Here is a 15,160-nt window from a genome sequence, read left to right on the forward strand (position 1 = left end):
TAAATAATTAAAGATTTATTGAGCAAAAGATATTTTTAAAGCTAAATAGAGTTCCTCAGCCCTGCGCTGAGGCTACAGCGGCCACGCATTGGTTGAAAACATTGACGTACTGGAAAGGTAGGTCACCGGTACACCCGTAACCTCCTAGCTTGTGGATGGCCATATAATCGTAGCAATTCACGACGCCATCACCGTTACAGTCCTGCAAATGTAAAATTCAGTTAACAGGAGCTTATACTTTCATACTTCCTGAATTATTTCAGCCACGGTGACTATTTTAAGGAGCCTAGCCTAGGTTAAGTCTAGTTCTTAAACTTGTGTAGATATAGTCCATATTTCTTCACTTATATGGTTAAATGCGAAAGCAATTCGAAATAATAGAATATAAGGTGCATTGGAAATTAATAATATAGCTTTGAACAAGCCTGTCTGTGTAGTTACCAGCCACTCATACTATATGCTACCGGCAAACTGTAGTACTCAGTATTGTTGTTTTCCATTTTGAAGGGTGAGTCAATCAGTGTAACTACAGGCACAAGGGACCTAAAATCTTAGTTGATTGAGGTTGGTACCGCATTGGCGATGTTAGGAATGGTTAATACTTCTAACAGCGCCATTGTCTATGGGTGGTGGTGACCATTTACCATCAGGTGGTCCATTTGCTCCTTTGCCTACATATACTAAAAACATATACTAAAACATCTAATTGCACGTTGCTATTGAGAATATATTTATTAAAATACTCGATAACCTTTCATTTATTTACTCTGGTGATTCCCTCTGATAAGCGATGCGACACTAACGGAGGCAAATGGCACAAGACCAACGGCTTTACTACCTGTCCGAAGCACGATGGGTTTACACTACCGACGTCCTAAATAAGGGTAGAAAGTTTCTTTGTGCTGGCCTTGATTAAAGCTAGGATCTCGTGATCTGCAATCTTTTAAACTAATCACAAGATCAACAATGCAGTTACTATGTTTGGTATAAATAAAAGGAAAATAACTTGCTAACAATACACTTTTATGTAAAAACTTCAAATCGGTCTATTTGTTTTTATTAAAGTGTCATTTTAAGATTCAATAAAACGCTCAATGATATATTTAATATACTAGTTTTATGACATCATGGCCAAATCATTCGACTGTGATAATGATAAAGGATTATGTAAATTAGGTTCTCAACACGGAACAAAAACGTACAATAATGCAAAGTAGATATTAAAAACTAAAAGAAACTAAAAAAGAACCTCGCTGATTTATTTCAGAGGTTAAATACATAAATCCAACAATTTTGATTGTAATGCTGCTTGTTTAAATATACGGCCATACCAAACTTTATTAAGCGATCGGAATATTTACCAAAGGCTAAATATTCCGATATGTTTATTTTTTTTTTATGTCATAGGTGGCAAACGAGCAGGAGGCACGGCACATCTGATGGAAATTGACTAGTTACAATTTTTAATTAGATTATAAAATAATTAAAAATAAACCACACATCATGAATGCGCCGCCGTTAGGAACTAATGTTATGTCCTGTAGTAACACTGGGTCACTCACTCTTCGAACCGGTATACAAGTATTACTCTTTAGCGGTAGTATGTGTCATGAGTAGGTGGTACCTACCCAGGCGGGCTTGCCCAAAGCTCTACCACCAAAGAAGAGTAAACCTGCCTATTGTGGATGAAAATCTAACAACTTGATGGAATAAGCTCTAAGCCCTCTTGTCAAAAGGAGCAGAGGCATTTGCCCAGTAGTGGAACATTTACAAGATGCTCTACTTTTTAAAAATAATTATATTTTATATTACGGTAAAAATTATTTTATTCATAAACTTAAATATCTAAATACCAGTGTTATAAGAATCTATTGATTTGGTTTAACTAGTTCATATTATCATAAGTAATCTATTTATAAAGGCAATAAATCGTTTGATTGTTTATGTTTGAGTTGGCGAGTGACATTGATGATGTCATGTCATGCGTCTTTATGCAAATTTCAATGACGGTACGATATCCAACAAATGTATCTCAATGCTAATTCCCGCCTACGATTATTATCACGGATGTTTTATTTAAAACTACTTGCTCCTCCCAGCTTTATCTGACGCGACTAAGGTTTATATAAAACATATAATATATGAAAGGAAAAATATACGAAGAGAAAAAATCATGTATTTATCGAGCCTTCGGTGGAGTACGCACCTCACCAGCTTGATCACACAGCACAATCGGATGAATGATTTTGCAACGTATAAAGGCCAAACGTTCAAACCTTATTTTTTTTATTAGGTAAACGGATAAAAGTCATGGTGTATCCTGCTACGATCGAATATTCATGAATCGAATAATATGTTCTAGTTGTTAAGAAATACATTACCTGGCCGAATTTCCTCATGTAATTTTGAACGGCCTCAGCGGCACAGCGGGGGTCGTTTGTGCAGTCTGAATAAGCTGGAAATTAATTTATTTAAATATTAGATTTATTTTATATATATATTTTAGTTTCTTTTGACGTTATTTATATTAGTACTAAAACAAATCTGTTCATATGACTAACATACTTGCTATCCCACACAAGAGAAAGAGATGGCAATATTTGTAGACCTAACAAATTGGTTCACAGATTGTGATATTATCGATATTATCGCGATATTATCTACCTATTAAAAGAAACAAAGATAAAACGATACAAAACTTAAAAATTACGATGAAAAATCATGAAGATTTCTAATGCTTTTTGCAAAACCACCTGCATTTAAATGAATAATGAGCTAGATAATGTTTTAAAGTACTTTTAAAAACAATGTAAAGCTGCATTTTTTATTTCTTTATTAGTTATTCAGAGCCTTAAAACCTTGGAATATGTTCATGGTCAAAGCTTACTCATATTACGGATGAATCGATTCTGAGAATTTAACCCTGAAATGGGTTACGTATGGAGGTTGAATTTTTTTTTTAAAGTCATTTGACGATTTTTATGAAGTCAGATGAAAAATAAACATCCTTATTTTAGCCCAGATCTTGATACAGGCATTTCAAAAGAGGTGTTACTTATCTTTTTTTTTTTTAATTTAAAGCTGCAGGAAATATGCCCAATTAACTGATGAGCTAACTGTCTATAGGAAGTACATACATATATTTCACAGTATATGTGTTGGATATAAGCGAACTTAAGATTTAATTACAGTATTATATATTATTATTATTACAGACACACATATTGCAATGCTTATTCACGACTATTTACATTTTGTAAGATGGGTTATTATCATTATTTTTATTTATTTTTCAAATAAACTTACCCGTAGGAGAGTCGGGTGCAGTTCCTGGGAGTATTGGCTTTCCAGCGTCGGCCCAGTACGCCCAGGTGATACGGAAGAGACCACAAGCATCACCCTCACACAGCTGTCCTTGCTTGCAACCTGATACAGCTTGGCAAATACATCCTAGACATACTTCTGTGACTGGTTTCAGACCTGGAATAATCAAAAGTTGAAATGTAAATTAAATTTAAAAAAAAAGTGGGGTGTAATTTAAATTGCTAATAATATATATACATTTTAAGTTATTTTTAAATTCAGCGCACGTTAGACGTCTGTACTGTAGTAATATGTAAACAATCATAAAATATAGCGAAAGTGTGTGATGGTAGAGGCTCCAAGTCTATTTCGGCCTAGCTCTTAATTGTCAAAAATGGATCGGAGCTGAAGCTGGAGAAAGATAAGATAACGTCCTTCCAAAAACATTTTCCGTAAACTTAACTTTTACCTTTTGAAATTCCTACGTGACATTTTCAATCGGCCATATTGGCGTAACTAAAAGCTATTAAACAAACAATTTCATAGAATTGTAATTGTGAATTAGCACTTTACAGAATAAAAAAATAACATTACTTTGCGTTCAAAGTTCTTTTGTTTTAACAAAGATATTCAATAAGGCAATAGTATAAGAATATAAACGTCCGTATCAATATTTTTTTTTATTATGTTAAGGTAGATTTTCGATTAAACAAAGCTTACGTGAAATTATTTATGTTAATATTTTAAACCACAGTTTATCAAATGTAATGTATTGTGAAGGGTCAAGGCACTTGTTACCTTGTATGGATATGACCATGTACGATAAATGCGTAAATACAATATCTATATACATAATAATACAAAAACCCGGATTGTCTGACTAACGACGCATAGCGTTAATATACGCTTGGAAATAGAGAATTTCCGAATAGTGCACTTAGAAGGGATTTTAGAGAATCATGATTATAGGAAGTGTGCTGCCATTTTCTACGTAACCTTAGAGACTTGTTAAATATTGTATTATTTATAAAGCTCTAAAGTTAATTATTGTTTGTTATAAGAAAAACTAGTCGCGCTAAGAACGTGATAACTTAAATTAATTAATGTTTTTGGACTATTTTGTTGATTTTGAATGCTGGCTATTTTTGTGACTTCTCATTTCAACATTTTGTGTCCTTTATGATTATAAAATCAATAGATAATTTTAACCTTATTAAAATATCAAGATCATTAGACGTCCATGAGACGTCGTTTACTTTTGTTATTTTTTTTAAGTTTTAATGATATTGTTATTTTGTACCATGTGTCCCAAATTGTAATTAAAATAAAATAACTCAATCGAAATTCGAGTTTTTTAATATGATTTTTTAAATTACAATATTATTGCTCAGTTAGAAGAAGGCTTGGAACTCATTCCACGGTGTGTATCGAACACATGTGGCATAATATCATCTGACACATGCAAGTTTCCTAAAGATGCTTTTCTTTGATTGAAGCTGCATTATGAAGGTAAATTATGTACATGAAAGTTCAGCGCATGCCAGGATTTGAACCCGCAGACTCCGGTTAAGATGCACGTATTATTTTTGGTGATTACAGTAAACACGTATGTACAAATCATTGGTTATTTAATATTTTATGTAAACATTACTATTGTAAAAGTTTTCCTTGCATTATCGACTTTTCTATGAATACTTATAAAACGAAAACGATATAAAAAAAATTTAGCTCTTAATTCAAATTTCGATATTTTTCAAATATTTCAAGTAATGTATCATAGTAAATAAGTTTTTTTTTCTATATGTATTGTTATTAAGCCTATAAAGAGATCCGGTTAATGTATTGTTCACTCTATTACATATCTGATTGCTATTTAATCTGTGACCTTTTATTACTTCTTAATTAAATAATAACAACGTTTATGGAAATATTATTATGCGATTTACTAAGTATAGCTAAATGCATCTAATAGAGGAAAATACTTGTATAATAGACGTGCGAATGAGGAATGCGTTAAGAATATTTTGCTATGGCAACACAATGACAGGATCATTTTTTTTTACGTTTTTATTCTATGTTTATAGTAGAGCGTAAAAGGCGGAACTTGATTTTTGACATTTTCTAAATAATTAATCAAATATCTTAATGTATGTACATGGTATGTAAAAAGTAACACTTATGATGGACTACACTACACTTATGATGATCTATAAGGTTTAGACGGCTCTGCCCCCTTGGGTTTTAGCATGATATTACTAAGTTTAACCATTCTCAAGATTTGGGCTATGAAATTAATGTTCGATTGAAAGTAAAATAAGAATATATTTTTCTTAAATAAACTAGAACTTGATAATAAAACTATACTATACATGCCGTTAAATAATCTAGCATCAAGCTTTGCTCTATTTAGATGGAGACGGTGTAGGAGTAAAATTTGTAACCGATTGGAAAATATGTGTTTGTTATCTTTCAATTATGAGCGCTAAAACTTAGTGAGATTTTTAGTAGATACGCTTTCTGTTCAAAATCGCAATATTGTTTTAATAGCACTTCCAAAAATAATACACCAATAAATAAAGTGGTGGCAATCCTCTTTAGACACTTTGTAGGACTAAAACTACGCCTCATAGTCATGTGTAACAACAGGATATAAATGCCTTTACGTCTTATTAGCGATCCAGTGTAACTACACCGGTTCAATCCACCTTTAAACCGGAATAAGCAATGCCTATTTTTGAAATACAATATAAAAACTAATGAGCTGGACTTGCTACATAGATAAAATATAAATCCTATTAGTTTTTCTAAAACATCATTCTCTAAATATAATACAAGTGATGCTTGAATTATTTAAAAAATCAATTCTTTTCGGTATTGCAACATCCGGTTGTTACGATTATTTATTTTAATGAGTTTTTTTTTTTGCGTTAAGTTCGTGTATAGAATTCGATGATTCATAACTGACCGAAAATAAGTACTTTTGTTTTAGTTTTCCGGACTTCGACATGATTCTTTTTATATTTTATGACTAAGTGTTACATATTCATATATTTCGTTAATAATTCATAATTTATGACTTGGGAAACAATAATGTTGTTTATTGTAATATTTTTCGAATGATTACGTATTTTTCGTAATTTTTTATATTTTATACAGTTTAAGCAACATAAGCAATGATAAAAAGTTTTTAAACGTTTATTTAAAATATGTACACAGACTGGCAAATGGGCTAACTCTGGAAACCACTGCTCATAGAAATTGGCAAAGTATGAAATATTATATGAACCATCCTTTCATCACTAATGCGTTACCAACTTCCGGAACTAAAATGTTATATCCCTTGTGTACTTAATGTGTTACCAACTTCCGGAACTAAAATGTTATCCTCAAAACAATACTAAGTATTGCTATTTCGCGATAAATATGTGATAAATGCACATACCTAGACCCATAAAATCCTACCACAAGTAATAAAAATAGTACAAAAAAATAGTTCTTAGGTACTCGATGTTATAATGTATATACTACATCCACAACGATATCTATTAGTTTATCCACAAAGACAAATTATTTCTTCATAATAATTTATTTATTTAATTATTTAATAACCTCTTTGCTTAATCAGTGTCAAGTTCAATTTTTTGTTTTTATTTCATGTTTTATTTGTTTTTAATTTGTAGTAATTTTTGTTCTTTCATTTTATTGTTCATATTTTTATTTTTCTTGTAAAGATATATTGATGTAGGAGTATTTAGTTTTTTGTTATTTAATGTATGTATAATGTAAAAGCATGTAGTGGTGTATTATACTTTTACTTAATAATATTTTGTGAATATGCCGATGGTATTTCGAAAATCTATAGATAAATAAATAAATAATAATAACAAATATTAATATAGTTATATCTTTTAAAACTCGATAGTATCTCATAATAGATATATACAAGAGAATGGTTTTGCTCATAATAAATGAAAATACTGCGGAAGCGGAACTGACAGTTGATCAAATGTTTAATAACATAAGATGACAACTTTGTGAAATAAATATAATACAATATGACAGTTACGTTACAGTGATGTGAATATAACGATCGTCTGTTTAAGCCTTAAGGTCACTGTTGCGGTTAATTTTTTTTGTGTGATTTTGACCACGATCTATATATAACCTATTAAAATCGAAGTAGGAATAAAGGTAAACAAACCTGAGATTTACGTATTTCATGCGATTTGCTAATAACTCAGCTATATTGTGCACTACTAAGAGTCTACGATTAATATATGTTCATTACAATTACACTACACATTAGTGTATTAACACTTTACTACTTAATTTTACGTTCGTAATTCCGATAACAGTTTCGTCGACGTTCTAAACGCCATTTTTTCGCAAATCCATAGTTAATATAATAATAATGTTATTTATGTTTATAGATTAATCAAACTCTCGACCAATGATATCGCGTCAATTTGCAGTCAAATGTTGTTCATTTAATTTTTCTCTTCATATGGTTGAAATGGAGTTTATACTATTATGTTTGGTATGATTTAAGATGGAGTGAGTAAATCTATACAAACATATAATAAAATTGAAGTGTCTGCTTGTAATATTAAAATAACCGCTTTTTACTAAAGTAATATGTATGTATACACGGTACATGTACATCCACCAAAATAACATCTTTTTCAATTTATGCATGTCTCTCTGTTTGTTGAGGCTAATCTCTGGAACGGTGGACTCATTTTGACGGAACTTTCACTGGCAGATAGCTGATGTAATAAGGAGTAAATTAGGCTACATTAACAACTTTTTTGACGTGCACGCAGTCGCGGGCTCAGCTAGTCTATTATATTAAGATTCACTACACATATTCTCAAAGATGGAGAAGTGTATGGGCAAAAACTTGTGCCGTATCTATTCCTTCATTTTCATAATCCAATGAATCAGATATTCGATACGATTGGAGAGAATTCACAGGAACAACGGCGTTATGCCATCCTAGGCGTGGGTATAAGTGAGAATTCTATCGGTCTAAAATTGCACAATAATACAGTTCAGTATATTAGTCTTTCAGATTCGCTGCTCTTGTCGAGATTCGATCATAAGGTGACCAACTAATAACTTTATAATTACTTGATTACAGTTAATTTAATACATATAGAGCATTTTCTATGTCAATGGTTGAGCAGGACGTAGCTCAGTGTTCGTTATTAACACAGCACTACTCTCCTTACACACATAAAGCAGTGACTATGGATTTAGACTGAGAATCATTTCAATTAAATATAATACACAGTGATAATATTTATAAAACCTGTATCAGTAGTATAAAGACGCTAAGGAACTTAACTACTAAAATTATACAGGCCTGAAATACTTGCTATTCTTTTCAGTTTAACACTAAAGGAAAGACTTCTACTCGAGTTGAGTCAGAACGAATATCTATGAATCTTTTTGTCAAATCAATTTAAAGATTTTGTACAAAAGAATCGACACCATTTTATTAGCAATTTTTATTATTTCATATTTTGATATTTCTTTATCGAACAAAGAGACAAAAATATAATATAGACTAAACAGAAATAAACATTTAACAGAATAGATAGTAATTAATAAAAAATCGTTTTAATGTTTATTAAATATAAATATAAATAATATTAATTACATATAAATAACGAATTCAAGATTAAATATTATTATTATTTAATTTAAAAAAAAAAATTAATTGACTCAATATTTTCTTTATAAATCCTTTAAGTTATCTTCAATATTATTTTTATTCGTTTGAACAGCTTATACTAAAATTTCACATTACACATTGAGTATAAAAGTTAAGTTTTATGAGAATAATTTTAAAAATAGAACTTATTTTCAAATAACCAACAATTGATGTAATCGTTAATTCTGTACTAATAAATTACGTTTTTATTTGAAGGTAGGCACGGTACTTCCGTAAAAATAAACTACTTATCCAGTTTACATAAAACGTTTTGAATGTTTTAGTATGATATGTAAAGAGTTTTATTTTAAGTAGTTGCGTTGCAATTTCAGTCGCGTTAAATTTAGATTATTTACGCGAAAAGCGTGAATTCCTTGTTCTTTTTAATATGAGAATTAAAAAAAAAAAATATGACATTTGTGTTAATATGGAATGAATAGAAAAAGAGAGGCTAGGGTTTTTTTGATTAAAAAACCAACCAATGCATGTTAAAAAAAACTTCGTAAACTATGCAATTTACTTGAAGTATTCACATAAGTAATATACAATTCGATCATTCGCTATTTACGTACTTTGTACGTGGGATATATTATTAGCAATGTCCGTACCCTGTCGCACTGTACAGAACCTAAATATGTCGTCAGACAAGTGCCGTCTAGAACCGGACCGATCGGCACGCGGATCCAGCGGATGTCATTACCATGTTAAATATTCAAACAACCGTATACTATTCAAGTTTAAGCTCTGGCAATTATAAATGACAAGTTATAGATAATGTAGTTTACACACGACAACACATTCGTTGTAATAATGTAAACTTTTTTATGTATCTAGAATTTATTAGTAAATAAATGTTGCCAATAGTTTGTAAGTTAATATTGTTGATGCCAGTGTTTTTCATTTAGTTCTTGTGCACGTTAATAAATTAAAAAAATAAGTATGATAATCGTTTAAAAACGGGAGTTAAAAGTATGAACAAAATTAGTGTTTGCTCTATCATATATTTATACAGTTTAAACGTAACAGTTTTATAGTACATAAAGTTCTTATAGTACTTAAATATATATTGGAATCGTCGTCGTGGGAAGACATAGCATTTGTTGTATTTTTTTCTAACATACATTTCGACATTTAACATTACCATGGCAAAGCAAATATGAAATTAAGCCCAGCTTACATAACTATACTAATAGCGGACAACAGAATGACCTCTACTCGAGTTGAGTCAGAACGAATATCTAATTCGCATTTAATATTAACCAACATCGCTGATATTTTTTCTACATGTCAACTGGTAGTATTATTTATTTTAATGACTTATTACTTCTTTCGACTATAACGAGTAGAGTTATTTTTAATTTGTATCTATTTATATTGAACTATGTACAAATCTCAAATATTTATGTAAGGTAATTATTTTTACTAAATTACAATACAAATAAATTATCAAAGTAATGTCAAGTTATATTAGATAAAAGTTGAATCCACAGCCTCGTTCGCTTGGAATTCAGTTTATGACGAAAATGCTTCAAGAACGTGCATACAACCCTTTATCCCAACATAACCCCCTCAAAGGTTCAAGTTTGTCGCACCAAATATCATAAAATTCGATTTAGTAGTTTAAATGTATAACAGACGGACAGATAAACACTTTACTTTCGTATTTATATGTGTATTATTAGAACAGATAACAGGCGACTTAAAAGAAATGAATTTTATATCATTATTATCAACATTTAAAAAAATACTCAATGTACATTTCTAGGAGAATACGAACAAGCAAGGCCCTATTTGTTAAATTAAACGCTAAGTTAAATAATTATGCAAAACGTCAAAGCACACGGAAATATAATTTTTCAAAAGACGTCAGATACACCTATTGTTGTTAAATAATTGGCTTTTCAGAAATCATGATAATAAGTTTTTTCAATCATGATTTTGCAACTAGCTTATCGTAATTAATAATTTAATTGTTTTATAAAACGATAATTAATCATATTAACTGCATAAGAATCTGTTCTTTGAAAAAAAATACACAAAAGAATTACCACAGTACCGATACCTTCCGCAATTTAGCATAAATAGCAAATTCTACCATTTTTTTTAATGTTTTTTAGAAATCTATGCCAACGAACTTTAAAAGCTTTATTTTAAGCAAAAAAAAACTATGACCTCCTTTTATAATAAATTCTTAAAATTATACGGCTTTCTATCTATATAAATATATTTATGGTAGAATTTTTACTCCTATGTTGAGTAAACGTATTTATGTACCAACTAACTTTAAAAACGGTGCTCTGAGTCCCCATTTAGTAATTATCTATACATACATAGTAATATCCTGTAATATTTTTTACACACTTTCAGATATAGGTGTAGTTAGCTTGTACCGATAGCTACGGTTTATAACATCATGTCTATGATATTGTTCGTCGGGGTTAGGCAGTATTGATGCGTTAAATGCTAAGCAGCCTGAGTGGCGGGACTGCTTCTGATGATTTTTTTACGCGTTTTTGATTGGCTTTCTAGACTTTTGATTGGTGGCGCTGTATCGGAAACTAAATTAAATTCTTATGTCACCTAATAAATTGTATGTATCTTGTGATTCTGTGTAAAGATAATTTTATTCTCTTAGACTAGACTTGTTCACATTATACATTACATTAATGTTTTTTGTAAAAAGATCGACGAGAAAATTAATTAAACGTACAAGATAATTTTATAATAATTGATCTATTATGAAAATTGCTGCAATATTAAAATTATGGTATTTTCTTATAATTAGATAATTTAATCGATTAACATAAATATCAGGATTAATCTACACTACTTGTGATCATGTCTGAATATATGGAAAAGGGAGAACGAACTTTCAATAAATCATATTTATGAATGGAAACTAAAGTATGAATTTTACTTCTAAGAAGTCAGGGCGGGGAGCTATGTAGTTATAAATCTGAAACTCAATCTAAGATCCAATATATATTTAAGTTTTTTTTATTATATATTTACCTTAAAGAAATATTAAATATTTAATCTCCGAAGATTAATCCGACGTAGTCACGGAAATTCCTTATGTCCAATAAACGGTTTCTAAGTAAAGTATGAATGAGATAAAACAATTTATGTGGGAAGTTAAGTAATCAGTAGTCTTCGATTGATTAATGTTCTTTAACGTCTAATTGCCCTCTTTGTTACGGTTTAATTTGTTAGCAAAGTTAAAAGTAGATGAAATTATTATAAAATTTAATATATAAATTGCAATAATTATCCGTTCTTAAGAGTATTTTTATATGTACTGTAAAACTCAACATTACGTAAGTTTGTTAGTATTCATATATATTCATGATTTATATTGTATTTTAACTATGTTATTTATTTTTAAAATATATAATACATACAATTTCATTAAAATTAAATTATTTAAATTGATTCATAATAATTAAAGTTATATTATAATATTTATTTGATAATTTAATACGACGTTTGATTATATAATTATATAAAATTCAATGAAACTAAATATTAATGATGTGATTTATTAAGATTTCAAGGCTTAATACGATTAAAAACACAACCACATTATATTTACCAAAAATAGAATACGAATTTCAAATTTGATACTTATTGGCCATATTTGATGTAGTATCAATTTTTTTATTTAAGCTTAGGTTGAAAATATAACAATAGGTTTAAAATAAAATAAATTATATTTATTTGATTTCATTATGGAGCGTAACTTTGCGATTATTTAATTTGTTTAAATTATCACTTATGTCAACACTATAAAAATATTCTACTTACTAATATCAGCCATAACAACTCCAGCCAGCATTAATATGGCACTAAACTTAATCACGGCTGACGTCATAGTGACAGTAGTATAAAAAATAATAAATAAGAAAAACTTAAATTTTAACGTCGTATGTGCACGCGCATCTGCTCTCGACTGGCATTGATCGTGGCCTTAAACCTTCTTATATGGTCGGATGTTGAGTCAGTGGAATCCATAAAAATAATATTACACTATTTTTGTTTTATTTTTTATTTATCATCTTAAAATGTTAACAACACGGCGTCGTACATTAATGGGATTACAAAAACGAACTTGTAAGCTTAATTTAGTTCGTGTGGATGTTGGATACGGAGACAGGATACAGTACATTCTTTTATATATATACATTTATATTTCGTGCATGCTTGTCTACAGGTAAATTAAACCAGGGGACTAATTCTACGGACATAATCGTAACTGAGGGCCAATTCTACTTATTTAAATCCGTTATGATACGATCCAACTTCGTGAGAATCGCAATTTGATGTTCGTGTTTGTAGAATATCTGCTGCTACTAGAATATCTATGGCTGCACAGAAATTGGCTTATTCACCATTCAACCTAACGCAAAGATATTTTTTTTAGTGACAAACGATTGGGTGAAAACTTTGGGTAAATTACTTAGACGAGTTCGTATCATTTTGTAAAGAAACAAACTGAAATTGAACACGTGAAATAATAGAAGTGTTAGTCGCACCTCGGCTATATATCACTAATGTAAAGAGTATCTTATTTATTGTCGTAAACAAGTGTTGTTCTTGCAGTCCAGTGGTCGATATTAGATCATAATCATTATTGATGACGTTATAAATGAATTTGAAAGTTTCGTAAATTTATTTGCTAATCTTAAATGCCGATTTTTTTGACTATCTTCGAAACAAAAGAAAATCGGTTTAAAAACACGGGAGGGAGAGGTAGCGAACTGTAATGTAACCTATTTATACGAGGATATTTTGTGGCTTTCATGATACACATACAGGTGTTTATACAAACATACAGACCGTCTAATTAAAAAAAATATCAATATAGATCTGTGATCAACACCTGTACCCTTCACCGAAGTTGTATTATTAAAACTTTAATTAAGATTAGATGAGGTCATTATGTTACTAATTTATGGTGTATCGAAATTTTCAGAAGATTTCTTTTTGTGGACACATGAAATAAAATCCGAAAAGTTTTAAGTTTTTTATGTAGGAGATAATTTTATCTTAGCTTGGTTTTTATCTTTTGTCCTTTCGTATCTAATTAAAGCGATACATATTGTAAAGATACAAAAACTCAGATGCATAAATTGAAGGGTTCATTTTTCAAATGGTATAATGCTTCACATATAATAATGTGAAATTAATTTGTATTTAACGTAGATAGATTTGAGTTGAATTAAATTTATTTAATTATAATTTTGCTTGATAACTTTAACCTAACCCAACCACTACATTGAAATTCTGAATATAATATTTATGCTAACAAAATTTTATTTGTATAATTCCTTTATATGAAAGGTAGGTACTGTGTTATAATAAACACTTCATACTAATTATTATAAAAACATAAAACGTCCTCTTATCGCCTCTACTGGTGACAGGAGGGCTGTTTCGTTGAATGGCGATGCGACGAAGCTAAGATGCTGCTAGGATTTCTACCACCATACCCGTCATGATCTGTAAAGCTATTTTTATTTCTTATGTAAATTATATTATAAAATCAAATTAATGCAAAGGCGATCGTGATATTTTTTATACTGATAATAGTATAGATATAGTACTTCGTGTTCGTGGTGTGCAAAAGATAAAAGTCCTTGAAAGTAAACCTGGAAAAACCTAGTTTACGAAGTGATACATACGCACACACGTGATAGTTTACAAATTTCCTTTAAAAAACAGTCATGTTAGTCATCATTACATTCATACATAACTGAAATCCCGTCTTATATAACATTAAATCTCCGAATATAAAATTATTCTTTAAAAATCGTAGAATTCAAATCCGGGAAAATGATTTTCTCGGAATGCTTCCTCAATTTGCTACTGCACCTTGAAATAACGAATACGACTATAAAGACAAAATTTACTTCGTAGAAATAATTGTAATTCAATTGTTTGAAAAGTGTATAAATATTTTAGACTTAAAATTTGGGAGTTCTCAACCGAACGTTAATTTTTTTAGTAGGTAGGTACCTAGAGAATAAAGCTTTTAAATGGCAATATTGACTGATAAATAATTTATTGTGATTATGCCGTTGCAATATAATTAATACACAAAAAACCGGACCAATATTTGTGTAAATAGTGACATCATAAATT

General features: G+C 29.8%; 1 protein-coding gene across 1 annotated transcript; it reads right to left on the reverse strand.

The window, feature by feature from the left end:
- On the reverse strand, positions 1 to 12,983 carry LOC125069852 (lysozyme-like). Its single transcript, XM_047679447.1, has 4 exons — positions 12,824 to 12,983; positions 3,307 to 3,480; positions 2,382 to 2,455; positions 1 to 202 (listed from the first exon to the last, which is right to left on the reverse strand). The coding sequence occupies exons 1-4, from the start codon at positions 12,888 to 12,890 to the stop codon at positions 56 to 58; spliced, it is 462 nt and encodes a 153-aa protein (XP_047535403.1). The 5' UTR covers positions 12,891 to 12,983; the 3' UTR covers positions 1 to 55.
- Positions 12,984 to 15,160: the final 2,177 nt, after the last annotated feature.

The sequence above is a fragment of the Vanessa atalanta genome, chromosome 16, assembly GCF_905147765.1.
Source record: "Vanessa atalanta chromosome 16, ilVanAtal1.2, whole genome shotgun sequence".
Classification (NCBI taxonomy): domain Eukaryota; kingdom Metazoa; phylum Arthropoda; class Insecta; order Lepidoptera; family Nymphalidae; genus Vanessa; species Vanessa atalanta.